Source organism: Nyctereutes procyonoides, unplaced genomic scaffold, assembly GCF_905146905.1.
Source record: "Nyctereutes procyonoides isolate TBG_1078 unplaced genomic scaffold, NYPRO_anot_genome, whole genome shotgun sequence".
Lineage (NCBI taxonomy): Eukaryota > Metazoa > Chordata > Mammalia > Carnivora > Canidae > Nyctereutes > Nyctereutes procyonoides.
Genome location: NW_026575049.1, coordinates 42,431,047 through 42,458,442, shown reverse-complemented (window position 1 = coordinate 42,458,442; position 27,396 = coordinate 42,431,047). Strand labels below are relative to the sequence as shown.

At 46.0% G+C, this 27,396-nt stretch overlaps 1 protein-coding gene across 1 annotated transcript in view; it reads right to left on the bottom strand.

Moving 5' to 3' along the window:
• RFX8 (regulatory factor X8) overlaps nt 1–27,396 on the bottom strand; it is a 56,480-nt gene that overhangs the window by 5,329 nt on the left and 23,755 nt on the right. Inside the window, exons 4-13 of the mRNA XM_055328630.1 lie at nt 21,171–21,234; nt 16,680–16,790; nt 16,023–16,100; nt 13,397–13,510; nt 12,443–12,593; nt 9,783–9,841; nt 8,131–8,287; nt 5,885–5,979; nt 2,664–2,778; nt 172–488 (exon numbers count right to left, since the gene is read on the bottom strand). Of these exons, the coding sequence (XP_055184605.1) occupies nt 172–488; nt 2,664–2,778; nt 5,885–5,979; nt 8,131–8,287; nt 9,783–9,841; nt 12,443–12,593; nt 13,397–13,510; nt 16,023–16,100; nt 16,680–16,790; nt 21,171–21,234 (1,261 nt within the window). The remainder of the gene's footprint in view (nt 1–171; nt 489–2,663; nt 2,779–5,884; nt 5,980–8,130; nt 8,288–9,782; nt 9,842–12,442; nt 12,594–13,396; nt 13,511–16,022; nt 16,101–16,679; nt 16,791–21,170; nt 21,235–27,396) is intronic.

Below are 27,396 nucleotides of genomic sequence, written 5' to 3'. Positions count from 1 at the left end.
TCTTGCCCAATAAACTTTGCTTTGCAGCCCACCACTCTTCATCTGGTCTACCTCTTCATTCACCGAAGCGGCATGACCAAGAACCTGGGCACTAATGGGACAAAAATCCTATAACAATGGTTCTTGCTTCCTTTGCAAAGACTGCAGAAGCCAGGGCCCCTGTATCTGTACCTTATTGCCTGTGTCAGTGTCCACCAGGAAGCCCAGGACCCTGAGAACCACACGGCTCGCACCCACAGGATATCGGCTCTGGCCCATGTGTTTCAGGGTCACCCGGTGTGGATCCACACTTGGGCTGTCATACTCCTGAGTTAGTGAAGAATCTGGAGGGTGGAAAAGTGCCTGGTCTGGCTGGACAAGAGACTGGTCATCTGATAGCATTTCCTTGAGATTTCCCACGTCGTTGTCCTCCTCTTCCTCTTCTATGCATGACTGAAGTATATGAGTTACAAATTCCAAAAGCAGCAAATGAAACAGATGCCAGGAGCCTACATTGAAATAACAACCCCCAAATGAATAATTAGATAGGCAGATGGACAAATAAACAGATCATTGTGGAACTACCAACTTTTCTGGAGCTTTTAACTCCTGTGTATGGGGCCCTTCTCAGTCCTTTAGCAGATCCTTGGCGGGGGAGGGGGGGGTCCTGGGCAGGCATTCCATACCCGTGAACCCCAGCAAGGCGACTTTTGGACAGAAAGCACAGACAGCTAGATAGCCTGAGCCATGAAAGGGAACTTAAAACCCATCTAGTATGAGGTGGGAGAAAAGCAAATCCTACAGAAAAAGAGGTGCTATTCCCAGAGCTGGGGAATGCGCCCCTCAGCACACAGGGCACACAGCTGGCACACAGCACACAAGGGACAGGCTGGGAGAAGCCGTGGAGGCAGAGTATGGAGGAGGCCAGCTGGCGTTGGGAGGCTGGAAATGCAGCCTCGCCTTTCCCCTGTTGCAGTCTGTGGGGTGCCTGTCCTGGGGGGGGAAGTGGGAAGGGAAGCTGGCTGACATTCTCTCCTGCCCACCCGCCTGCAAGGGCTGCCATCAGGGACATTATGTGGGGAAGACAGGAGGGCCTGCGACTCAGCTGAGTGTTCCAAATCCCAAGGTCTTTGGTCTTCCAGGAAAGAAGGATAATTAATGTTCAGCTGAAAAGCAGGGAGGGGGGCCTGGCTTATTGCTATCATTAAAAGATACTTTTTTTTAATGAAGGGAAAACCGTGGATCTCTACAGATATAAAATAAACCTGCATCAAAGATCTTATGTAAGTCGTTTATTAAAGAGGAATTAATAAAATGTTGCAATTGGTTCAAAGGAGAATTCAAAGCACTAAACATATATAGACAGTAAAGAATTCACACAAAGATGCCCAACAGATCTGTCCTCAGGGCAGTAATTAATAGCATCCACCTGACACAACTAGTTTGCATTTCCCTGGAGGAGAATCATTTGCATTGTTATTGATATAATTTAGAGAGTTGCAAAATAACTCAAACACAATGAAAGGTGGAGATAGCTCAGGAGTGTGTACTGAACCTTTCGTTTTTTTCAAAGCCTTTTGTCCATTTCAAGCAAACTTTTGTCGATTTCAAAGCCTTATACAGAGTTTGTTTTTCCTTGATGGATCTGGGTGGGATGGGATGATCTGACCTGGTCTGGAATGAGCCTGACCAGCAACCCCTGGCCTATTTAACTATGTAAAGAGAAGAGACCAATGCAAACACTTTTCTTGGATGTCCTACAGGGGTTGTGTCGGGGGAGGGGGCAAGAGCTTCAGGGCTGGGTTTCTTTCTGTGATTGCACTCCATCACTTTGCTCTGGGAGAGCATTAGCATAAAGCAGAGTCATTTTGTACTTCATCAAAGGGGAGAGTCTCCTTACCAATGGGTGTCACCTACGTGGCAGCTTACAGCAGCCACTCTCGATCGAGTTCCAGAGTAAAACTGGGAAAACTGGACCACAATAGGTTTCACCTACCTGGTGTGAGGGCATCCGGCAGCTCTCTGGAGCCGGGAGTCTTCACCCTGCAAGCTCACAGGGTGGAGACTTTATCCTCTCACTGCAATGCCCTGGAAGGTGCCTGGGACTTTGTAGGGACACAATAAATGTCCACGGGAATAAACGATCCTTTCCATGAGGCTGGAAGGCTCAGGGGTGAACTGCCCTTCCTACCGCTCTCCTATGCGGCATCTTTGCCACAGATGCGGCAGAGGTGACCTTCCCAGAGAAAGACCACCTCTTTGACCAGAAAGTTTGCAGTGGATGCTGCTTTACTCTTTCCACTATCTGCATACAATGATGACTATATGGACTATTATTCACGAAATTTAAATAGGGGTGCCCCAAGGAACCCATGTTCCTTCCCATCTCCATCGGCTCCCTGGGTGCTTTTCTGAACACACTCACTCAAGCACACAACTCAAAAACAGAAACAAGGAGAAGTTTCGTCTGCATCGGACCAGGATGGAATGGGAATGGGAAGCGTGCTGTTTGATGGGCTATCATGTTGCCATTAAAAAAACGATTATTAGGGTTTTTGTGTCTATGTTGTATTTTACATACACAGGTGAAAAGAAAAGAAGGTGACTGGATTCTGTGTGAAACACAGAAAATGCTTATGCCCTAATAGATTTCAATACAAACTGTTTGGTATTCTCGGACTTACCGAAACTCTCTCTGTGGCAGAGGGTCATGGCTTTGCTCACCGCAGTGAGAAGGAAATTCCATCGTAGCTGGAAGCTGGCGGCCAATTGGACAAACTCTTCTTTGTTTCTGCTTGGCTATTACATTTTTGTGAGGGGGAAGAAAAATGCTGGGGTTTATGACCAAGTCAAGAAGATCATGTGCGCACAGCTGCCCTGCACAGATGCTCCCAGGTGGCCGAGCGGAGGAGGAAGAAATGGTCAGGCTGGGACGGGGGCAGAGGCACACTGGCCTGTTTCTGGTCTCCGGCATCTCCTGTGGAGATGATTCCAGGCCAGAACCCTTTGAAGTCGGTGGAGAGTAGAAAAGAGGTGGGAAATTGGCCTACATTTTTTTGTTTTGTTTTGTTTTCATCCCACACGATTGTTTGAAGGCGGTCACCTGCGGGGCGCACAGAGAAGGGCTGCAGGGGCGGCCTCGCGGATGCCATCGGGAGAGCTGGAGGCTCTTGCGCACCTGCCAAGGCCCGTGGGGTGGGGGTGGGGGGGCACAGAATCCCTTAACGACGAAGGTAATTTGGAAAGCACAGAGCTGGCCGCCGCGCCGCGTGCACGGCTGAGCCTGGAGGGTCCTGCGCGGGCGGCCAGCGAGGGGCAGCCTGGGCAGCCGGTACCCGCGAGACGCATCCACGCGCGGGCTGCGCAGCTCCCCCCGGGCTGAGGCTCGCCCTGGGCCGCGGGATCGTGTGGCTCGCGCGCGCGGGAGTGAACGCTCCGAAGCCCTCCCGGGTCTCCCGGGCCCTGGGGACCACCGGCCGGCCGGCCCGCAGGCTGGGGGGAGCAGGCGTGGAGACAGACGGCTGCAGAGGGAATGCCCTCTGCTCTAACCCTAACCCTCCCCCTCCGCCCCCACCGCTGCGGGGCTGCGGGGGGGGGGCCTCCGGGGGGGGGGCTGGGACCCCGGCCAGGAGCAGCGCCCTCGCCCGCGGCCTTCGGGCCCCCGGGCCAGTGCTTCTGACCACCCAAAGCCGGCCTCCCGGGACCAGCCCCGCTCAACACATTCAAGGATAACTTTTTAAAAGCATCGAGAGGGCAGCCCGGGTGGCTCAGCGGTTTAGCGCCGCCTTCAGCCCAGGGCGTGATCCTGGAGACCCAGGACCGAGTCTCACATCGGGCTCCCTGCTTCTCCCTCTGCCTGTGTCTCTCTCTGTGTGTATGTCTCTCATGCATAAATAAATAAAATCTTAAAAAATAAAAGCAATAGAGAAAGTAGCCCTGGGTGACCGGCTCTCTGCACGAACCTTCAGACTCCAGGGGGAAACGGTGAACGCCCTGGGGTGTCCCTCTGGTGCTCTGCTCGCCACCCCACTGGCACTTCAGATTTCCATGTCCCGAAGCTGCTCCAGGCCCGACCCCGCAGGAGCTGGGGGGAAGGGACCCGAGCCCCTGCGACTGTCCCCAGTGCTAGCCCGCTGCCAGATGCTAGCCGCTGAAGCCGTGAGTCATCTCCGGCAGGCCTCGGGGCTTACATCCTAACAGTCTGAGTATTTTACTGACAGTAGTCTGTTTTTTATCAGCCAGGCTGTTGTACAAAAACAAGCCCTTGGAAGGCACGGTTACAAAATACACCATTTTTCTAACATGCCTCATTTGTGAAGGGTGAAGATACGAGGGCGGAGTCCGGGGAAATCCAGCGGGTCCTGCCCCAACACAGGGCGAGCCTCTGGGGCTGCCCCCAGGGGGGGGGGGCATCAGTGGTCTCAGACACAACTTGGTTGAAGTCAGAGGTGGCGTGAATACTCAAAACAAGGGACAGAGGCTTGAAGGCTTCTATGGAGGAAACTTTCCAATGAATACATGTCTCCACAGCAACGCAACCCTAGACACAGGCTTACCACTGTTACAAATAAGCTTTGCCAAAGCCCAATGAGGAGGAATAAAAGCCATACAGAATCTGGAATGATTATCACCCAGAAGCAAAGAATGGGGACAGACCCCTGCCCCCTGCCAAGGATTGGAACTGACTTTCAAGCTCCTTCCTGAAAAGTTTTGTGGTTCATCTCTCTCTATGAGGCGTGTGACCCCACGGCTGCCCGCAGTCTTTGGTCTTTTCTGCGCCCTCTCTCTTCAATGGGCATCCAGACAAGATCAGGCAGGCAGGAAGCGGGAGAGAAAGAAATGTGACTGAGGCTTAACAGAGAAAGCCCAAAGTCGAGTTTCTGGTCCAGGCCCTCTAAATCTTTGCTTTCTGTTCCAGAGACATCTGCTTCTTCTTCAGGAAATATGTCCTCCATTTTTCCATATGCTCCTTCTGCTCATGCCAGTCTCATGTGGGCTGTTCCCTTTCAGAATATTGTTTTAATCCTATTCACCTTCCACATCTTGTTTAAATCTCACCTCCCTCATCAAGGCCTTTTCGAAGGGCCCCAGCCTTCAGAGGACAATGCCTCAAGGTGGGGCGGCCTTGTGCTACCTTGTTTGGGTCTAAGTTTTAATGCATTGCCCCCAGCTCCTCACCCACCACCCACTTTGGGCCACTGGGGCAAGGGTGCTGTGGCTTTCTCTGGCGGTACTCTCAGCTCTTACAGTGTGGCTGCTGAGGCAGAAGAGGAGGACAAGCAAGCCAAAATAAAGCCCTATTCAAGTAACACCCAAGTTTCAAGCTGACCAGAAGGACCAAACTCATCTGTATCCAAAACAATATGTCTTTGATTTTATGAAATCAAGCCTGACACTCTACTGGGATAGTTCTGCAAAGTACCCAGACCTGCACCATTCTCCCCAAATAGACAAAATCCCCCCCCCTTTTTTTCCCTAGACACTCTTGCTTGGTGTACACATACACTCATCCATGCTCATCTGCATACACATGCTCACCTCCACACACATGCTCAGCCACCCTCACACACACTCACCTACATATTCATGCTCACCCCCACACACATGCTTATTCACTGTCACCCAACTCACCTGTATATATGTGCTCACTTGTACACACACCCGAGGCTACACATGCTCACCCACAAACACACGCCTGTGTGTGCCAGCCTCTGATTCCCGTCTTGCTACAGGAGTCAGACACTACTTCCCTATTCTTAATATATGCACCAGCCTTGATACATTTCTAGCCAGAGAAAATTCTTTCATTTCATCAAGCCATGGGCACTGGTGCTAAAACATAGTTAGAATGAGCAACAGCCCCTTCTTCCCTTAAAAAAAAAAAAAAAAAATCATGGTTTTGTACCTGAAGAACAAATGTTTGGAGATTTGAATACAGACAATTCAGGAATACACTGAGATCTGTGGATGTCCCCAGCAAAGCAATCAAACTGCTTAAACCTGTAAACAGAAGAAACAAAAAGACCGTGAGCCAAGTAGCAGGATTTTACTGGAGGTATTTGTATACTAGGTAACCTGGGCACAACACTGGACCTGCGGTTCAAAGGAATTCCCTGGGGCCTCACACTGCTTTTGAACACAAAGGATGAATTCTAAAGCTGTATTTGTCACTTCTGCGGTCAGCTGGTTCAGAGTTACAAGGTCTTGCCTCTTAGGAACCACCTCTGTCGCTTGTTGAAATGGAAAAAAATATATTTTGAAATAATAACCACACCTTGTAATTATACAGAACCTGGCTACAGATGAGCTCATTGCATGATACAGACATGAGCTCACCTCCCCTTGCTGTTTTCACAAAAGGGGTAGTTTATTCATGTCCTTTAAGCCAATGGTGGACCTCAAAGCTGCTGAAGGATGTGCCTTGCCTGGGGTTACAGGCTCAGTGAGTATAGACCTGAAGGGAGCCCAAGCATTTGTGATGTTGGCATTTGGGTCCTCCACCTTCACGGGGAACACTGAACAAAGAATAGCCTTTGGCTCTCCCACCTTTTTGCATGCAGCTCTGTACCAAGCAGAGTTTAGAAAACCAAGTAGGTTGCTGAGGCTGGGCCAGGCCTCATCTGGAGGATCCTCCAGGGATACCTCAAGCATTTGCCTTCTAGGTATCAGCAGTGGGTACCAGAATACTGTCTCCTTGCTGGCTCTGTGCCCCCTTGGAAGTTCTTTTATTCACAAGAGTGCCAGCAGGAGCACAGGAGCCCTGGGCAGGCATCTGGGGAGAGGCCTCATACCCTCCTGGGGCTCCCTGGGCTCTGGCTGGGGGCAAGAGCAGGGTTTGGGCAATCACCTGGAGTTTGGGGAAGAACCATTAGCCTGGGAGGGGGGCCTTTTGGGCTCCTACTAATGAGCATGACTTATCCATATCTCTGAAGCTTGCTAGGTTAGGCATTTACCTTCTCTTTCCTGGTTTGGGAGGGGAGGAGCTGGGATTTGGGACAGTAGAACAACAGGGGCAGGGGAGACCAGCCAACAAGTATGGACCTATTTAAATATTTTAATAACTGGTACAATCCTACCAAAGTCGGCCCTACTTCAAGGTTAAAGAAAGAGGCCAGGATAATTTGTGGTTCATTTATGTACTACTGAATCCCTGTATTCATCTAGTTATGAAGTATGGAAGTATTACCATGTGCCGACACATGAATGAGCCACAGCTGACACCTGAAGAAGCCCACAGGTTCTGGGGAGGCAGTTCCATACACTGTTAAGTGTATCAGGACAGGGCCAGGTGTAGGGGGGAGTAAGGCCATTGTGGTGGAGCACTGGGAACAGGCACGAATGGAGCAGGGCCCTCTTAGCCCCCTCCTGGCAACTCTCATCCAAAGGCCTAGAGATTCGCCCATCGTCTGGGGAGGAGGTCATGCACCTTCTGTAGCTCTCCTCCTGAATCAGCATCCAGCTTCTCCCCATTGAGTGAGGACAGCTCCTTCTCTCACTTTGCTTCCGGGAGATGGAACCGTGCTGTCAGGCAGCTTGCTGAGCCCTTTGTGGAAGGGAGATTTTTTTTTCCCCTTGAAAAATAATTACAACTATCAAATAGCAAAGGGCAGGAATATCGGCCTGCTTAATATCACTTGTTTGGAAAGCAGAGGAATATGGTAAGAGCACCGTGGCTAAACTTGTTCAAAAGAATACTTGGTGATGCTAACAATAGTGAGAGCAGAAGCTGGCCAGACTGGGAGCTAACTGAATCCAATTCAGACAAAGGTAAAAAAAAAAAAAAAAAAAAAAAAAAAAAGACACTGCTGAATCTGCATGTGTGAGATCGATGTGGAAACGTTTTTTTCCAAAGGAGACACTCCAGATTGATTTTTTTTTTTTTCCAGAAAGAAATACGGGAAGCAATAACCAAACTCATCTGTCCATCCATCCAACACTCGTGCATCAGCACTGCTGGCAGACCCAAGGGGAGGCCCCGGAGCGCGTCCCCTTGGGTGCTCCTCACCCCTGCAGGACGAGATGTGGGAGCAGATAAATCATCATACCAAAGAGTAAAGTAGGTTCTACCTCTATTAAGAATTCATAAACTACTCATGGCCACGCCAGCCCCAAATAGATCCCACATGCTTTAAGCCGCAGGAGGAAGATTACATTTCATCTCCGTGTGCATCTCCAGGTCAACCGAGCTACTCGGGATACTGGACAGGGCTTTCTTAGAGAGGTCCAGAGTGCCTTGTTCGATGATGGCATGCAGATCTGACTTCAAAACGTGGACTCCTCTGTTATTTTCCAATAGCATTCTCATAGTCTAAAGATAATGGAGAAGCGTAATACTTCATTAAGTCTTGTCCTTTGACTTTTGCCTAATCCCTCTCTCCAAATGACCATTTTTTAAATTTTAACTTTTATTTTTTGAGGAGAAAGACAAGTGGATTTGGGTATTATCCTTTAAAACTGAATCCTAAATGACAATTGAAATGTTTGAATTGCACACATTCTAGAAGAGCCTGTCTGAAAAATCACCATTCGGAGAGCTTCCGCTCAGAGGCAGATGTGGTCAGGGCTCTCAGGGCTCTGTGGCTCTTCTTCCCCAGTTCTTATTCTCTGCACCCCATTCCATGAACCTGAATTACTCTAGAGAGGAGCACAAAGGCTCTGCCTGAAGTTCTCCAAGGAGAGTGTGGTGCTGCAGACATGACTATTGACCTAATCCAGACGGTGGCTGTGGGCCCCCAGACACTGTCTCTGTCCTTCCCTCTTGGAGGTTTGGGCCATGAATTCAGCTGCTGGGAACTGATTTCCTCAGCTGTCCAACAGGGGCAACCCAATTCCTTACATACTAGAGTCCATCCAGACTCTAGATGGGGTGGGTCATCCTCACACCAGCCTGAGGAGCAGACACTAGAGCCACCTCCTCCATCTGATAGGGGAGGACCCCGAGGGCCCCTGGGTGTGCGTAAACTTTCCCAAGCAACAGTGTTCAGAAAGAGATTTGCCACTTGGGCTGGGGTTGGGATGGAGGCCTTGCTGTGGGGCCATCACCAGTTGATCAAACAGAAATGAGAAAGTGCTGGAGAATGGGATGGGCTGCAAGCACATAGGCAGGAAACAACCCCAAGAAATGTGAAGTCAAGAGGGAGTTTTGTGCTGCGGGGACAGAGGTGGGTAAGTGGAGGGCCCAGCACAGCTCCTGCCGAGCCGGGATTGGTTTGGAACAGAGCAGCAGTCTAAGTGCTGTCCTGATCTAGTGTAACAGGATTTCAGAACAGGCAGCTGAGGGGCCAAACGCCGGCATTATATAACCTTTCTTTCAGCCCTTCTCTGCCTTCCTCTAACACTGAAGCTACATAAATAACCTGGGAGGGGAAAGGTCAGAGCTGAGAGACCTGGAAGCCCAGACACCCGGAGTCCATGGGGCCACACACAGGGTGAAGGGCTCTGTCTGGCTGTCCCAGGCTCTGTTTCGATGCCCCTTCACCTTTGCCACTGGCTGGCCCTGGTCAGCACTTCTGTGGGATCCTCCTCTGGAACTTTAGAATGTTGACCTGCTTTTGCTTTTTCTCCTGCAGGGAGAACCCTTCTCAGGAGGGGAGCAGAGGCATTGGCTTCTAGCTGAGTTTGGGGTGCACTGTGCCTTCCCATCAGTAGCCAGCAAGGTCCTCCTGTCTGCCTCTGCCCTCCGCGTGGATGGACACAGCCTCCCTGCAAAGGGAGCTACCCCTGCTCTCAGGGGAGACTGGCAGCTTTCACTTTTTGCTGCAGGAAACAGCTTCATTCCCTCCTTCCTGCGGGCTGAAACCTACCTTTGCCATGTTGGAAAGGTATGTCTTTCTTCTTAGTCTCTTGACAAACACAGTAACTTCTGTTGAGAACAATACACATGGCCGTTATTGACACTGTGGGGACGAGGACATGGCATAGACACGAGGCACACACGTTTGTCTAGGCAGGTACAGCCGCCTGAATTGCCCTCCACACAGGGAGGCCTGGTCTTCCCACCGCCCACTGACCCTTTCCCGAATGGCCAGGAGGTGCTGTTGGGGGCCACTTGACTACAACACTGCTTCCCCCACCCCTCCGTACCAGGAGGTGATGCGCTCCCAGCATCTGACGTGCCTGCTCAAAGGAGTTTAGGACTTTTGCCCAGGAAGCTTGAATTTCCCCAATTTTGTCTTCTCTACAGTGCTCCCCTCCAAAACTGATCCAAGGAGGAGCCTCCAGGAGCCTTCTGGGGGGCTCAGTCGGTTAAGGGGCTGACTCTTGGTTTCAGCTCAGGTCATGATCTCAGGGTGTTGGGATCGAGCAGTGCATCAGGCTCTGTGCTCAGCAGGGAGACTGCTCAGGATTCTCTTTCTCCCTCTGTGCTTCCCCCAGCTCTCTCTCTCAAATAAATAAATAAATCTTTAAAAAAAAAACAGATTCAATAAAAGGAAAGGGTGAAATGAGGAAACAAAGGGAGTGTGTGCATGTATTCATCTGGCAAATATTTATGAGGGACACTGGTGCAGTGTGTGCTCCATAAATGTGTGTGGGGTATTTGCTGGATTGTTGGACAAAGGAGGGCAGCCTCAACTCTCTAGGGAGGGCCTCACCTTCTGAGGATGGGTCACCAGATGTGCAGACGCCTTCCTCAGAACAGGCTAAGTGCCCCCCTGTCCTGGGGAAGAAGGAAGGAAGGGGGAGGGATGTACAGAGGGAAGGGAGAGGCCTGTTTGGAAAAAGATGTCAGGTGTGGCTCCACTTAGAATGTGCAAGGTAGGAGTTAGGGAGGGGTGAGGGCTTGGCAGGGGGGGGAGGCAGGGGTTGAGGATGGGTTTGGCAGTCTAGGCAGAGACAGGAGCAGGAATGTGGACCTTTTTGGAGACAACCCGTGTTGTGTTGCTGGGGAGCACCCATGGGAGGACTCCCTGGAGGCTGGGGGCAAAGATGAGGCCAGAGGCCAAGCTGTAAATGACTCTGCCTAGTGAGTGAAGGTGTGTGGACCATCCAGGCAGCAGAGGTCATGGAAGGTTTCATGGGTCAGATCACTCTGTAGAAGGATCACGGTGGTTAGAGGGAAGTGTGACAGAGCGGGCGAGGCTGGAGGTGGTGGACGATCAATGAGGAAGCTCTGAGGCAGCTTGGGGGAGGGCCAGAGGGAGACTGGCCTTGAGTGCTGAAGTTACCATAGGAAAGCTGGAGAGGGGCTTTGTCTCCTCACTTGACCCTCTGCCACAGCAAGTTTCAGACCTCATGTTCCCTGCAATCCCCCCTCTCTGCCAGTCCTTGTCTGGCAGTCTCACAGCTCAGGGCCCCTGCCCGGCCATGGAGCACTTCCAGGGGTCCCACAGGATGGAGATTCTCCTGTGAGTGCTGAACACAGCAAAGGGTGCAGGCTGGTGGGTTACAATGAGATATGGTGCTGTTCCAGGAGACAGCAAACAGTATGCTGAGTCAGCCCAGAGCAAGCTGGGCCAGGAAGACAAGGGCCCAGGTAAGGAAGGCATTGGAGGTAGCTATGGGTGGTGGAAGACCCCAAGGGGCAGGAGGGAGAAAAGAGGTACTTTCAGGACCATGTCACACAAATAAGGGTGAGTGCTGGCATTGTGAGCCATTGTAGGCCTTGAGTGGACAAGCAGCCTGGGGGCAGTAGTATTCAGAGACTACCACCTGGCAGTAGGATGGAAGGGAACATGTTCTAGAAGGTGAGCGGGGAGACTGAGACCACCAAATTGTGAATGCCTCAGTGGCCCAAGAGGTATGAATAAGTTAAGGACATGGGAAGAATTTCTTTCTTTCTTTTTTACCCTAAAGATTTTATTTATTTATTCATGAGAGACACAGAGAGAGAAGCAGAGACATGGGCGGGGGGGAGAAGCAGGCTCCATGCAGGGAGCCCGATGTGGGACTCGATCCCAGGACCCCAGGAACATACTCTGAGCCAAAGGCAGACGCACAACCACTGAGCCACCCAGGTGTCCCAAGGGAGGAATTTCTAAGGAGGGAGTGATGTTCTTTGAAGACTTGCTGGGAGGCCACACAGAGCACAAAGAGGCAGAAGACTCTTCGAGCCAGAACCCTGTTCAGTCCTGCTCACATGGCCCCTGAGCCCAAAGGCTGCCCTCAGGGGACTGCTCTAAGAAGGCACACATCAGCCACCAACTGGACGCACTGCTGGCTTCTCTCCTGCCTGGACCATAGTCAGTGGCACCTTTTCTGCACCTCTAACTAATAACCCTGTGGGCCTGTCAAAAATCTACATTAGTATTTATAAGGGGCAGTCCATGAAAGGGTGTGGATGGATCAGCACAAGGACCTAACACCCTAAAGAAAATGCCAGCAGATCCGAACTGGTCAGGCCTTGCGGACTGCAGTTTAGCACAGGATGGGAAGAGTTACCCAACAGCTGGAGTGACCTGTCTCAGTTTGAAAGTTAGATACCTCACCTACTCTCACCGAATTTCTGTCTTTCATTGAAACCTACCTTTGAGTTTGGAGATCTGTACAAGGGCTGGAAAACCTTCCAAAGCATTAAGTAGCCACAGCTTAAATTTCTTACTGAATAACCGGACAGATTTCAGGTACTGAATAGATACATCTTCCAAAAAGTCATGAAGGAGAATGTCCTCAATGCCCTACAACAGAATTGTCAAGGTGTGGTGACTGCGGGCCAAGGCAGGCATTCTTTAGTTGCAAGTAGCCACAGTCATACATGCCACAAACTCAGAGAGAAAGCTACCATGCAGCCCTAGCCACTGCTCATGGTACAGGGTATATAGCCAGAATGGGATTTTTTTCAAAGATCTTAAAATATTGACAATTGATTGAAAATTTGAAGAGATACTATTTTAGCCAGTAGTAGGTGGATCAAACCCAAATATACAAGGGTTGAACCCAGCCTCCAGTTTTCAACCCTTGTGTTCAAAACTTTGAGGCACTAGATTATTTCTAAAAAATAATCTAAAAAATAAGTAAGAGGTAAAGGTTCATGATCAGCTTGAGGAGAACCACAGAAATTCTATATAACAGATTCCCAAGTAACAATAATCACTTTAGAGATAGAGCATTAAACAAACCCAACAAGAACCATATGTATATTCCAAAGCAATTATTCCAATTACTCATTTTTAAAGGCTTCTTTTGTTGAAATTACCAGAGAAAGAAGTTTGACTCAGTGCAGGGTTCACTAATCACTGGAACCATACGTTACCATGTGTATTGGCTTTTTTGTTATATGAGGTAACTCTCGCTGAATTTAAAAAGAAAAGCTGAGTTTTAGGGAAAGTTCAAAATGCTCCGTCAACACCATGATTTACTTCTTAGAGGGCCTGAAGTCCACAGAGACTGCAGAACAGAATCGCTGCAGTTCTAACCCTAGCATTTGGTATCAGTTTCTGGAAAGGACACAAACCAGCAAGGCCAGTAAATGTCATCCTACCTTGTACAGCTGCACATCATAGTATTTAAAGAGCTGGCACACATCGGGCAATGACATAAGCATGACTGTGTCTTGCTGCAGAGATTTCCAGAAGGAAGTGAGCAAGTCCTCCACCTGATGAGGGAATAGAACATACCTCCAAGTGATCCCCTCTTGTATACCTAATCAGCCCTAAATGATAATGGGATGGATTTCAGTCCAGTTAATGTAAAGCTTGGCCTTTGAACTTTTCCAAGCTGTGTTTTAGAGGTGTTCTGCCCAGGGATCCCTGGGTGGTGCAGCAGTTTGGCGCCTGCCTTTGGCCCAGGGCACGATCCTGGAGACCCGGGATCGAGTCCCACGTCGGGCTCCCGATGCATGGAGCCTGCTTCTCCCTCTGCCTATGTCTCTGCCTCTCACTCTCTCTCTGTGTGACTATCATAAATAAATAAAAATTAAAAAAAAAAAAAGAAGTGTTCTGCCCAGCAATCCATCAGTGAGCAACTGCCAGGTGGATGGGATAATGTGGAACATGGTTTTTCATGAAATTTTCTGGAAGGAAGGCTGTTTCTGACCACAAGGGGGCTCCTTTTGATTGTAATAGGATAAGCCACAGGGCATAGACCACGGTTTAGAATAAATGTTCATTGACTGATTGACTCCCTCAGTTATTTGTCAGCTCAGAGGATGTGTAACAGTATGTAATCAAAGAGGTCTCCTTGAGAAGTTAGAATTCACCTAAGGACCGTGTGAGCAAAAGGGCACCTGTATCATTCTACATAGGAGCCTTCTTTAAAGACTACAAAAGGTAGACACCTTTTGTTGTGGAACAAAATGGTAGCTTCCTTACTTTTTTTTATGTTTGTCCATGTTGACTCTTCAGACTCTATTATTGAACCAGGTGGCCAATCTGAGATGCCAACTGAGAAAAACTCTTGCCTTTTTGGGATTTTTGCAGGCTCAAATATTTTGCAGCATTGAAACCCTGAAGTGAGGACCCAACAATGACTCCAGGCAAGGAACTATTCCTGTATATAGGCTGTGAAGGAAGTTCTGGCCAACTCTCAACATACCTGATGATGAGGCTGTGATTTGGAATCCTATTATTGGGGCATTAATTTTAGAGAAGTCATCTCCAAATGACTCATAGATACTGAACAAAAAATACAATAATAAGATGAGCAGGATTATTTAATTCTTTTACTGTCAGGTTGGTAACTTTGGAGCATGGCTCTTTGAGGTTGGTGGGTCTGAATGAGGTAGCAATCAAATGCTCATCTCTGATGACTCCCTCATCACCTTTGTCCAAAGTCATCCAATCCTGCTGCATCTGGTTCAGAAACATTTCTCCAGTCTGTCTATCTTTCTCTCTGATGTCATTGTCACTGCTCCAGATTGGACACCACCTCATATACCACCATGACAAAGCCTCCTGAATGCTCTCTGCTCCAATATGGCCATCTTGCATCATTGCTCCCCCACCTCCTTCTCAATCAGAATTCTTCACAGGGCACGAGGCCCTTTCTAGCACCAGACTATTTCCCCACATCCCCTCTGGTTCTCTTCTTAAGAGATATTAATTTAGTCAGAGTGACCTTTCTGCTGTGTCATGCCTGTGAACATCTTGCTGCTTTTGCCTACACCATTGGTTCTACCTGGAACCCCTTTCCTACTGCACTTTTAAGAGTATTTGAACCTTTGCTTTTCTACTGCAATCAACAGTATCATGGATTCCCCTTGGGAGACTCTTTGGCCATCTTTGTTCCAAAAATCTTCCTCCTGGCACCCACAAAAATCTAATCAAGTTGTCATTCTAGAACTTGCCATATTGTATCATATTTATTGACTTATATTCCTCTTTTAGTACCTGACTATAAGCTTCTTGAGGCTTATGGAGAATACCTTCCTAGTTCTAAAATGGCACTAGTCAAGTGTAAGAATTAGGTTAATGTTTGATGAGAAAATAAAGGAAAAGAGTATATTAGATATTTAATGTGGATGGATATTTCTAAAATTTCATTGGTAGAATAGGGGCCATCCTGAAGACATCTTGGTCTCCACTATAATGCTTTACACTGAATAAGTACTAAATGAACTCATGCTAAATGAATATTATCACCATACTTAAAGTACTTCTAACACTAGGCATCAGAAAAGATTTCATTTAAATGTGTGCCCAGGAATTTCTACTTCAAAGGATAAAATTCAGAATGGTTAAAAGATTTGTTTGTGTTTCCCACAGTCATTTCTAGAATAAAACCCAATCATTACAACACAGATGACCCTGCTTCAAACTCTTGCTTCTTTTTAGTTAGTATGTATCAATAAAATGGCTCTTTAGCATTACTGAAAATTCTAAGGTGGACAGTGTTACCAATACTTTATTCAAAATCAGCAGGAATTAGATCTTTAAAAATAGCTGAATTATATTTGAAGCATAAGGCTATATTCGCACCTCAGAAAATTTCCAAATGATTAAAACTGAATAAAAATATCACCTCAGATATCTCCTCAGTATCCATAAATAGCTGACTTCTAAGCACTACAGTGCAATAAATTACCACTTGATACCCCTTCAGGGGGTCTTTTCAAGTGAAAGGATTAATAATGAGCCATAAATACTTGTATTTTATAGATAAAACCCTACCCTCTCAAATTCTTGGTTCCTCACGTTTTGTAGAATGTCTTGGCAATAGTTGTAGTAGTCATCAGCAAGAAAGGCCATCTAGGAAGGATATGGAAAATAATTTCAGGTGACTTCAAGAATGAACTGATGCTTAAAGGCCTCTTTAAGCCCTTTAGAAACTGCTGCTTATATTGCGATGTTGCAATTCTGATATGACAGTAGCTGAGCTCTTCCAGTGTTGTTTATTTTTGGGTAGCAATACATACATATTATTGGCCTAACATCAATATAGCTTCAGTTTTGATGTCATAACTCCAGGGTATGTACCACCCACTAAAGAGGCCACCAATCTCTGACATCTCTCTCCCTAAACCCCAATTTCCCCCTCCATAGTCCCCAGTCCCAATTTCTAGAAAATCTGCCTATCTATTCTCTGCTCTGTCACTCTAGATGACAAAGTGGTCTCAGGTAGAGCCTTTCTATATAGGATGTGAGGGGAAGACCTGCATTTCCTAACTGCCAGCAAACCCAGGAGGGAACACTGGTGCTCATGGGTTTGGGGAGAAGGCAAATGTTACTCCATTTGGTTCAAATGATCATAAGCAAAATAAGAAGACATTTACTCCTCTAAGCATCAAAAGCATGAAAAGTTAGTTTCTCCCGAGTGTGCAAGCCTACCATTTTGTAGGAATACTTCTTTGCCAGTTCTTGCTCCCAGAATGGACATCTCCTGAATTCAGACAAAGGGGATCCAACTGGGTCTGTCTTTATCGGTGAATGATTTTCACACTAGAAACCATTTACACATGGATTATCTCTTTAAAATAAAATGGATTTTCTTTCATATAAACCATGTAATAATCACATTGCTAGTACAGGTTAATGTTCTATGTAACCTTTATCCACACCTCTGGACATATTATTGATCCTAGCAACTTTTCCCCCTTATTTCATTCCAAGTGATATTAACTTTCCCCTATGTTCCATAAACTGTGGTCATCAGGAAGCAGTTAGGACTGAATATATTACTCAAATGTCACTCTTGTGGTCATGTATTACAAGTGCTGTATAGCAACATGGGATGAAAATATTATCTATGAATAATTTAATACCACAAATACATTTATAAAATCTTTGTCTATGTACCTGTCCCTCCTTGAAATAAAACCATATCCTGCTAGGTCATGATGCCTGTATTATAAAAAGGATAGTTGTATCAGAAATCTTAGGGCCTAACTACCATGGAAAACGAAGAGCACAGACTTCAGAAGGACAAACTACAGAATGGCAAAACATTCCATCAAGGAAAAAAAAGGCAACATCGCAGAAAGCAAATCCAACATTCCTTCCTGCTGTCCCCTTTGAGCAAGGGAAGGCATGATCCCTCCTGATTGATTGAAGGACCTTGATTTTTTAAATTTTTTTTATTTATTTATGATAGTCACAGAGAGAGAGAGAGAGAGAGAGAGAGAGAGAGTGAGAGAGAGAGAGAGAGAGGGGGGCAGAGACACAGGCAGAGGGAGAAGCAGGCTCCATGCACCGGGAGCCCGATGTGGGATTTGATCCCGGGTCTCCAGGATCGCGCCCTGGGCCAAAGGCAGGCGCCAAACCTCTGCGCCACCCAGGGATCCCAGGACCTTGATTTTTATCTTAAATGATTTCTTCAAGATTTTTCAGAACAACTTTTGAATAATTTCCATGTCAATAGAGTAGGATGAAGTCATTTCTAGGAGTTGGAAATTGAGCTGGCTACATTGGATTGTAACACGTGTGAAAGTTTTCCTCTTCATTCTCCAACCCAATGGTTTGCTCTGTGACAGTACGGTTCCAAGATCAGTATTTCACCCTTAGATCTTATATCCTCAGATCTTACATACTTAGAGCCTCACTGAGCTACTCACTTATATCTTGCTTAGTAGATTGTTTATGTGGGTTTGCAGTATGTTCCTGTCTACAAGTCATGTGAGGGAAGAGCAGCCTTCTGAACTGCCTGCCTCACCCTTATGGAGAGGAGTGGCACTCAATGACCACCCCACTTGGGGCTTCCAGCTTCCTCCTTCTCTCATACTCTCCTGTTATCAACCCATATCACAGTGAGGATCAGTGGAGCTTCAGGGTCATGGCCAACAGTCTTCTCAGTGTCCTAAAATCTTTACTATTTAACTCTTCATGGTCCTGAACCCCTTTGAGATCTGATGAAAGCAACTGACCCTTTCCCTGGAGCCATGCACACTATGCACTTGATACTATGAAGTGCCAAGTTGAAATTCCCCTTGTTGATATTTTTGGAATAAATAGAGGTGTGGGTGTCTAAATACATAAAGTAGTCGCACAGAAAGGTGACAGCTCAAAGGATGTCATTTCCTATGGCTGTTTGGTTTCTACTGGGTTTGCACTGGGTACTATTCAATTCCCATTTCTCTCACTTTGGAACACTGGCTTTATTTGGAGTCATGGATGGACAGCCCTTGTAGTACATGGGTGTGGGTCATCAAGAAGGATGGAGCTATTTCATGGAGTTCACTGGTGTGGCCATCCATCTTCTATTAGAGAAGCACTAAGGAATACCAGCATTGGGCTAGCTTCTCCTACCTTCCACATTTTACCCTAACTATATCCGTTTTCTGTAGAGCACACCTTGAACTCCTGTATTCATCAATGCTCCTGAGGCTGATGTTGCTATGATCAAAGCCCGTATTTCTCAAGTGTGGTCCTGATACCATGTACATCAGAATCCCTGGGAGCGCTTGGGGTTATATCCCGAGGGCCCTAGTAGATCAGATGAAGGCAGAAATCTGTCATTTTAATCAGCCTCCCAAGGGAGCCTTACACATGCTCAAGTTAAGAATCGCAGTTCCAGGCAGACTGTTCTTTGTCACGCTGCAGAAATTGCTACATTTCAACATGGCAAATATATCACAGTTCTACCTGTTTAATGTACTATGTACTATTGTAGCAATGTACTTTTGTAGTAACGTAAGGAAAATGTAAAAGTAATCAATTACTAAGAAATAACAAAAAGCAAAGTTGTGTGTTCCTGGAGTTCATCCTTTCCAGGCTCTTCCTGTGAAAAGAACTGATCTTTCAAAAAAATTTTGTTTTAAAACCACAAATTGAAATCTTTTCCTTACAACATAAACAATCAGAAATCTAACGTGGAAGTATGTTACAGAATCGTTGAAGTCAGAATTTCCGCAGGAGAAGGCATTCAGGAAAGAATCAGAGGAATTCCCATTCTGGAGAAATAATTCAGCAAAATGACAAAGAAAAAAGTGAGAGATTCTATTTAGATTTTCAAATATCTATTCAAACAACTATTTAGTTTTTAAAAATATTTTTAAATTTATTCATGAGAGATAAGCAGAAAGGCAGAGACATAGGCAGAGGGAGCAGCAGGCTCACCATGGGGAGCTTGATGTGGGACTCCATCCCTGGACCCCGGGATCATGACCCCTGGGTCATGAGTGGTTTAGACCCTCAACCACTGAGCCATCTAGGTTCCCCCAAACATCTATGTAGATGTCAAATGCAGTTTGGGATTTTCAACAGTTCCAAAAAATGTCATTGTAATCTTCAGCAAGCGCATACTGTGTGTCATACCCTAGAGATACAATGGGAGACCTTTCTAGTCAATATTGATCCTCTAGGCATTGTCTGCCTTCCCTATCAATTCTCCTGGATGCCATTGGTCCTTCCTGCATCCTTGACAACACTCATGCCTCTGTTATCACCCCCAAAGCAAACATAACCTGTCATTCTTCTTCTAAAGATGCCTCAATGGTGGCCTATAGTCTCCACCAGTCTTCACTATAGGTGAAATGTAAATTCTTTGGCCTGACATTGACAAGCTGTCTACCATCTGACCCCACAGAGTCAGAGTGCAGAGAGAGCAGTACAAAGTCTACTGCCCACACACCTCCCAGCATGAATGCAAAGTACACCCTCAACATGAATGCCTCCTAAAGAAGATCCAAGTGATCCCTCCAGGCTCAGCTTAAGGAGGAGTGTGGCAAGCAGAATAATGGCCAAAGATGTCCACATCCTAATCCCCAGAACCTTAGATGGTGAGAGGGACTCTGCACATGTGATTAAGGATGTTGAGATGGGGAAATTATCTGGATCATCTAGGCAGTTCCAATGTAATCACAAGGGTTCTTAACAGCAGGGAGCCCTTTGCAGCTGCAAAGAGCCAGAGGGATGGCAGTATGAGAAAGACTCAGCCTGCCTTTGCTGGGTTTGAAGACTGGTGAAGGGGTCATGAGCCAAGGAACATGGGCAGCCTCAAAAGTTGGAAAAGACAAAAGAACATGGATTTTTCCCCCACACCCCCCAGAAAGACTGTAGCCAGCACTTTGATCTTAGTCTGGTGAGAACCATGTCACACTGTGACTTCTAGAACTGTAAGAAAATAAGTTTGTGTTTTAAATCACTACATTTGTGCTAATTTGTTATAGGAGCAATAGGAAACAAACACAGGCCACCTCTTCCATGAGGCCTTCCCTAATCACTCTGGCCCACTACAGTCTTTCTCTTCCAATCCCACTTTGGACTTCCCAACCCACCTATAGCCTACCCTGCCCATATCATAGCACACCAGTTATTTCATGTCTATCTTATTTCCCCAACCATGAAACTGTATTCTATTCAAGTATAGAGCATATGTTTTTACTTTTCTTTCATACCTCATTCAGTCCTCAAGAGTGTTGGTCACAAAAAAAGGTTTTTTATAAACTCATCCATTCAATGACACCGATCCACAAGACAGTATCAAAGTACTACCACGTCATCTCAGACAACTTAAGTAAAATTCAACTCGTGATGTCATAGATTAGCTATGAATAATTCTGGTGTCCTAATTCAAAGAGCTATAATTGTAATATGGAGATGCTTTCACACAAATTGATTGCTAACAACTTATACATCCTTCTTAATTATAGCAAAAGAAACACAAACAGCTGATGTGCAGTGAACAGTATACTCCTTGAGGACATCTGTCCCAGCACAGTGTGTGGCACATTGTGGATAATCAACAACCCTGGCCAAATGGGTGAGTGTTTAAGGGTCACACATAATATGACCATCAAACACAGGAAAACAGTTGCATCTGATCTAGCAATTACTGACTATTGCAGGGTCTGTTATAGTAACTCTATTTTATTCCATACTCACTGTTCCTTTTTGTTGGATAATGCTGTTATAATTAGGAGATTTTTCAAAGGCAATGATGTCTCCACTGTGACAGAACAGATAACAGAGAAATAATTTTAGTAAGCCACCTGTTTCTGAGCGCAAGCATGAAGTAATTTTTTTTTTTTGCAGCAAGTTTACTTATATGGGGTATAACTTTTATTTCAAAACTCTCCTCCAAGTTTCTATATATGACTGGTGATTAGCACCTGCTTGGAGTTAAAAAAATCAATTTCTGTGACTGAGACTGCCATGTATTTCTTTTTAAGGGTTTATTCCTAAAAAAAAAAAAAAAGGGTTTATTCCCCCTTAGAAGTAAGGTTATGATGTCACCATGGGTAGAGCTTGCTCCTGAAAGAAAAGAAAAATCATTATGGAAATGAAGTTTTATACTTCCTGATTTGGGGCTTTTAAATTGACCAATTCAGAAATGATAATATCTTCTGAGTTGATGATGTAGTAGGCACCTTCGCAGAACAAGGAAATGGAGGATAATGAGATGCACATTGCATTTCCCCATGCCTCTTGATTCATACCTTATAATGAAGACATTTGTATGTCATGGAGAACAGATTCAGTCCTCTCCATGTGGTGTGGTACATTTTCCCTCTAATTCTGGGTATTTGAGAAACTGGGAGCCCAGAGATGACCCCCTTTGCACAGGAGATGTGTATTTGCTGGCTGCCAGAGGAGGTGGCATCTCCTTCCCAGTTCCCCTACCGTCCTCAGAGCTGTGGAGGCTCTGTCCACTCCAACTCAATGCACATCATTACCCCAGATTGTTTCAACTCTATGTAAACATACAAAGAAAAGAGGAAGGCAGTAGACTAGTTCTTTACATCTGGAAGCAAGGCGGTGGTCTTCAAGATAGGATGGCCTGGGAGGAGGTCAGAGTCCAGGGGAGCAGGGGAGATGGAAGCCAATGACTTTTATCTCACACAGGGAGAGACTACAGCCCCTTCCAGCCTCTCCAAAGCCCCAGAAGCTCCCTGCTGAAGGTTTCTGTGTCTCCAGTCTCCAACCCAACTTGTAGGAAACTGAGATTACTTGATACCCCTCTGATGAATGTTTCTAAGTAATATTCTATTTCAAAACAGGGCAAATAGATTAGGGTTTGGATACAGAACCACTAGAAAGCCACCCTCTTCACCTTCCATTAAGAGTTGTTATCACAACGGAATTGTACTTTGGAGTGCTCAATGACAAGAGGGTTTCAGAACATGGGATCTGAACAGAATCTGGAGGAAAGATATATTTATCTTTCTCTACATAGCATGATGGATTGATGGATGGTGCAAGGAGAGCCACAGGTGAAGAATTTGAGATGTCTTGGAATTCTACTTGTCATATCCCAGTGGTCTCTCGGGTAGGTATGGACAATGATGGAGTTTCTCCAGGTAAAATATGTAAACAGCCCATTGCCACTCAGGTTCTGAGACAGTTCCTCAAGATCAACAAATAATAAACAAAACATTGGATAAAACCTAGAATGAAAGAAGACAGAGGAAGGGTGCCTGGATGGCTTAGTCGGTTGTGTCTGCCTTCAGCTCAGGTCATCATCCCCGGGTCCAGGGATTGAGCCCCACATCAGGCTCCCTGCTCAGTGGGGAGTCTGTTTCTCACTCTCCCTCTATCCCTCCCCCCTGCTTGTGTTCTCTCTCTTGCTCTCACAAATAAAAAATAAAAGATCTTAAAAAAAAAAAGATAGGTCAGAAAGTTCACTGAGTAAACGGCTAATAGAAGAGGAATTTATATAAAAATATATAGTCATCAGCCTTGAAGAGATGTCCTAAAAATCACTTGTGAGGCCTCTTGTCAACTAAATTGGAAGGAAAAAATTTCTCTATAATTCCATATTCTGTTAATATGCTACTCCTAATATATTCTCTTTGGAAAAACGAATGCAAGATATTCATTCAAAATATGAGTGTATTCAGTGTCATCCATCCATCCATCCATCCCTCATCAAATATTTACTGCATGCCTACTATATGTCAGGCACTGCACTAGGCTTTGGGGGATATAGCTATGATCATGGTAGAGAGGCTGTTCTCACAGAGGTAACAGCCTATAGAGGATAAAAGATGCTACATAACTGCAAAGATACTGCATGGGAGTTAAGACGGTTGCAGTATGGGGTGTTAGGGGAACAAATGTCGGGGGGCCTGTGCTATCCCATTGTTAGTCTACGTGTCTGTAAATTATCAGTTTGATAAGCTCAGGAGAGCTTCACTTGTGATTAGTTAGCCCCTTTGGTTGGTACTTAACAACACTTGGACAGCACTTACTAAACTCTTTTGATGATGACAGCAATCTTCCTGGGACATTCCTTTAGCTGCTTAGAAACAGGAATCTGGAAGCTAGAAGGTTTGATTTCTGACTTAAAGCAAGACAACAGGGATGCCTGGGTGGCTCAGCAGTTGAGCCAATGGCTTCAGTTCAGGGCGTGATCCTAGAGTCTGGGATCAAGTCCTACATTGGGCTCCCTGCTTGGAGCCTGCTTCTCCCTCTGCCTGTATCTCTGCCTCTCTCTGTCTTTGTGTCTCTCATGAATAAATAAATAAAATCTAAAAAAAAAAAAAAAAAAAGGCAAGACAAGGGCAACCCTCTTGCCTTATTGCTCAGCCCCTCTGCTCTGACCCTGATTCTGGCAGCTTTGGAAGCCAATCAACTGAGAGTATAAATGCGAGTCCCAAGTTTCTGCCATGTGTTTAACATAGTATATGAGTTTAATTTAACAACCATTGAAAGGAGCATGGTGTTACCCTCCTCACTGTTCAAAGGAGGCTGAAAGGGAACTTCCTGCCATATAGAGGCCTTTGTGTATCAGACTAGGAAACACAAGCCCCCTATTCTCAAGGGGGAGTTGTTTTATTTTCATAACATTTAGATGGGGGATTTTATCCTTTGAAACAATAGTGACAGGAAAAATAAAATCTCATCTTCAAAGAGAGATGTTACAAAAAAGTGTCCATCTCTTTCTGGCCAGACAGTGACAGCTCACTTGTTCAAAAATGGCAAGGTTTTTGCCATTTTTGCCAAAGGTTGCCTCTTCCAACCTTTGGATCCCTTAATTCAGGTCAATGGCTCATAACATGCATCTGGGCTTAGTGTAATCCTATCTATTTATTTAAAAAATTTGCTAGTCTCAAAGGCCCCCTTCAAGCAAAGATGCATGAAAGTATGCACCAGTTAGTGAGAGAGAGGGAGGCAGTATGAGAGCAAGGCTACAAAGCAGGTGAGCAGAGGGTTGCTGTTGGAGACCAGTCTTGTGGCAAGAGGGGGATCCATGGAGGCCCAGGGTGAGGGCATTGGTGCCCAGAGGATCTGGCAAACTAGGCCAAACAGACACTGTAGACATTGGCCCCATGCTTTAATCTTAAGACAAGGCTGGGCTGAGCTAGAAAGGGAGACTGGAAGACAGGATAGGTCTATCACTCAAGGAGAGAGGCAATCAGGGTGGAGAGGGTAGGGAGGCCAAAGCAGCATTGGAGGTGACAGTTTCAGCTCTTTGGGTGCCAGCCAGGATGGCCTCGTGTTCTAGGGGTCACTGTTACTGCATCACTTCCCTTGTGTGGTTCTGATTCAGTCCTTTGGGACATTTATTAGGTTGTGGTCAAAAGCATAGTCATTGCTGAAATATGGTTCTAATAAAACCACACTAACATCCAGAGCCAGCCTTGCCATGAATGAAGGGCTTCCAGTCCACCAGGTCTTCTTCCACCATTCCCTGAGGCCTGAGGTATTTCATGGTGTCAAATCCAGTGAAGCTCAGGGCTTAAGAGAAACCCCGAATCAAGTCTGCCCGGTGAAGTCACTTGTGTTCCTTATGAACTGTCTCCTGAGCCCCAGGCCCAGGATGTCAGGATTTAAGCACTAGGGATGGGGTGGTGGTGGTCAGAAGGGGCCACAAAGGGTCCCCTGGAAATGGAGGGAGAGAGACTTAGGAAGAAGGAAGGCTCAGAATTCATACAGTACGATAGAGAATCTGGAGCAGACTCCCTCTTGAGCATGGAGCCCGATGCAGGACACAGGGCTTAATCTCATGACCCCAAGATCATGACCTGAGCAGAAATCAAGTGTTGGGTGCTTAAGAGACTGAGCCACCCAGGCACCCCATTACTTGAATTAGTTTTTATGATAAATTTGGCTAAAAAAGGATCCATCATGAGGAGGACTGCTATGTGGATTATATGGCACACAACTCATTTTTTTTTTTTTAACCATAAAATCTTTCAAATGCAGTGTTAGCTCAATACACTTTTTGGCATTTGACTTTCTTATAGTCTAAGTACAATTTGCATTCACATTCTCAGGTTTTGACATCATTTGTCATTAATCCAGACTTTCATTTACATCATTTTGGCCTCGTAATTTGTCCTCTCAAATCACTCCAACAGCAGTGAAACAACTTGAAGCAATTACAAAGGTAAGAGGATAAAAATGTAATAAAACCTAATTCGTGGACCATACTTGTTTGGTGTCAGATTGCAGAGCAAAGGTGCTTCACTTTCCAGTCATTAAAGGGTCCAATTTCAATTTTTACTCAAAGCACATGAATAATTATATTTCAGTTTGATTAGATGAACTTAACTTGATGAATATTTTTATAGCTAAAATTAAAATAATAAATGTATGTAGCTGTAGAAGGACACATGTCATTAGGATTGAAAAACAAAAGCTTTCTTTGATATAATTTTGCTTTTACCAGTGATAATAATCCCTACAATCCACTGAGCACTTAATTATTGCTAAGTGCTTTACTTTGTATTACCTAAATTCTTCCAACATAACAATCCACAAGGTAGATAGATAATAGTTCATTATTATCCCCATTTTATGTATCAGAAAAGAGAAACAATTCAAAGAGCTAGAGACCCAGCTCTGACTGCAGAGCCTTATCTCTATCCATTCTGTCTTGCAAGATGTACGTTTAGGATAAAAAACAGTGTACATGAGGACAGAGTAAGACATCAGGTATTTGAAACTTAAAACAGACAATAACTACCTTATTTTAAAAACTGGTTTGCTGAGTGTTCGTGGATTAGTCATGTCCTGCATTGGGGGCTGCTGGTTTTTATACTGCTTAACCGTACCCTGACCCATTAGATTTTATGAGCAACTTAACTGCAAAATGATGACTGCAGGGAACACCTTTGCAAATGTTGGAAGTCTAATCCATTCACCTTCACCCTCCTGAGGTAAAACTCGGCAACCAGAAGTCAAGTTTCACCGGCAGAGAGCAAACAGCACGTTGCCTTGTAGCGGCCCATGGGTGAGGGAGGGAGGCTTTGAGCAAACCGGATCATCCAGCATTCGCGAGCTCGGGAGTGCTACCTGCTTTTATAATCTTTTCCAGGCAAGGCGCAGTCTAGGGTATAATTCCCCACACGTATGTTTCTCGAGCTGCTAGACAGCACCCAGGTAATGCGTATTTTTTTAACCTTCGCATGTTCTAACCAGCCTTGAAAACTATAGGGTGGACAGGGCCAAAAAGCGGGTTGCAACTTGGACACCTTGTTAGTACCTGAGAGTCAGGCCCTCTGGGGCTCACCAGAGCCTGGGGCCGCGACCCAAACCGATGGAAAGGAAGCCGTTCTTGGGTCTGGAGAAGGACTCTGAAGGAACTGCTGGTGTTCGCTCTGACATCATTAGGTCTGCGGTGCCCACAATTGCCAGGCTGACAGCTCCCTGTGAACTCATTCTCCTCAAGGGTGGTGTGGTCTGAAAGACGAACCCTTTGCCTTTCTGCTTTGTCGGCAGGACTAGCCAGCCTTGGACTCACAGCCCTGGATCCCGCAGGCCCGAGGCCCACCGAGGCAGCCCCCTGAGCTCATGAGCTGGCCGAAGAACAAAGGGCCAAAGAACAAAGCCATAGAATGTCGAAGGCACAATTTTAGAAGATTTTAAAGGGCTTTTAATCTCCTAAGTTTGAAAAGCTGGGAGAGAGAGAGAGAGAAAGAGAGAGAGAGAGTGAGAGGGAGAGGTGGAGAGAAAGAGAGAGAGAGAGAGAGATTGTTGCTGGGAGAGGAATGAGGGCAAGGGTTAGTTTCCATATTTCCTGAGAGAAATATGAGCCTCTGTACAACTGATTTCAGAATTTACATTAGGTAGAATGGGAATTCATCTATTTGCAACATGACAAAGACGTTTTCCTTGGAACATACTAACGGGGATTTTGCCTCAGAGGAAGAGCCTAACCGTGAAT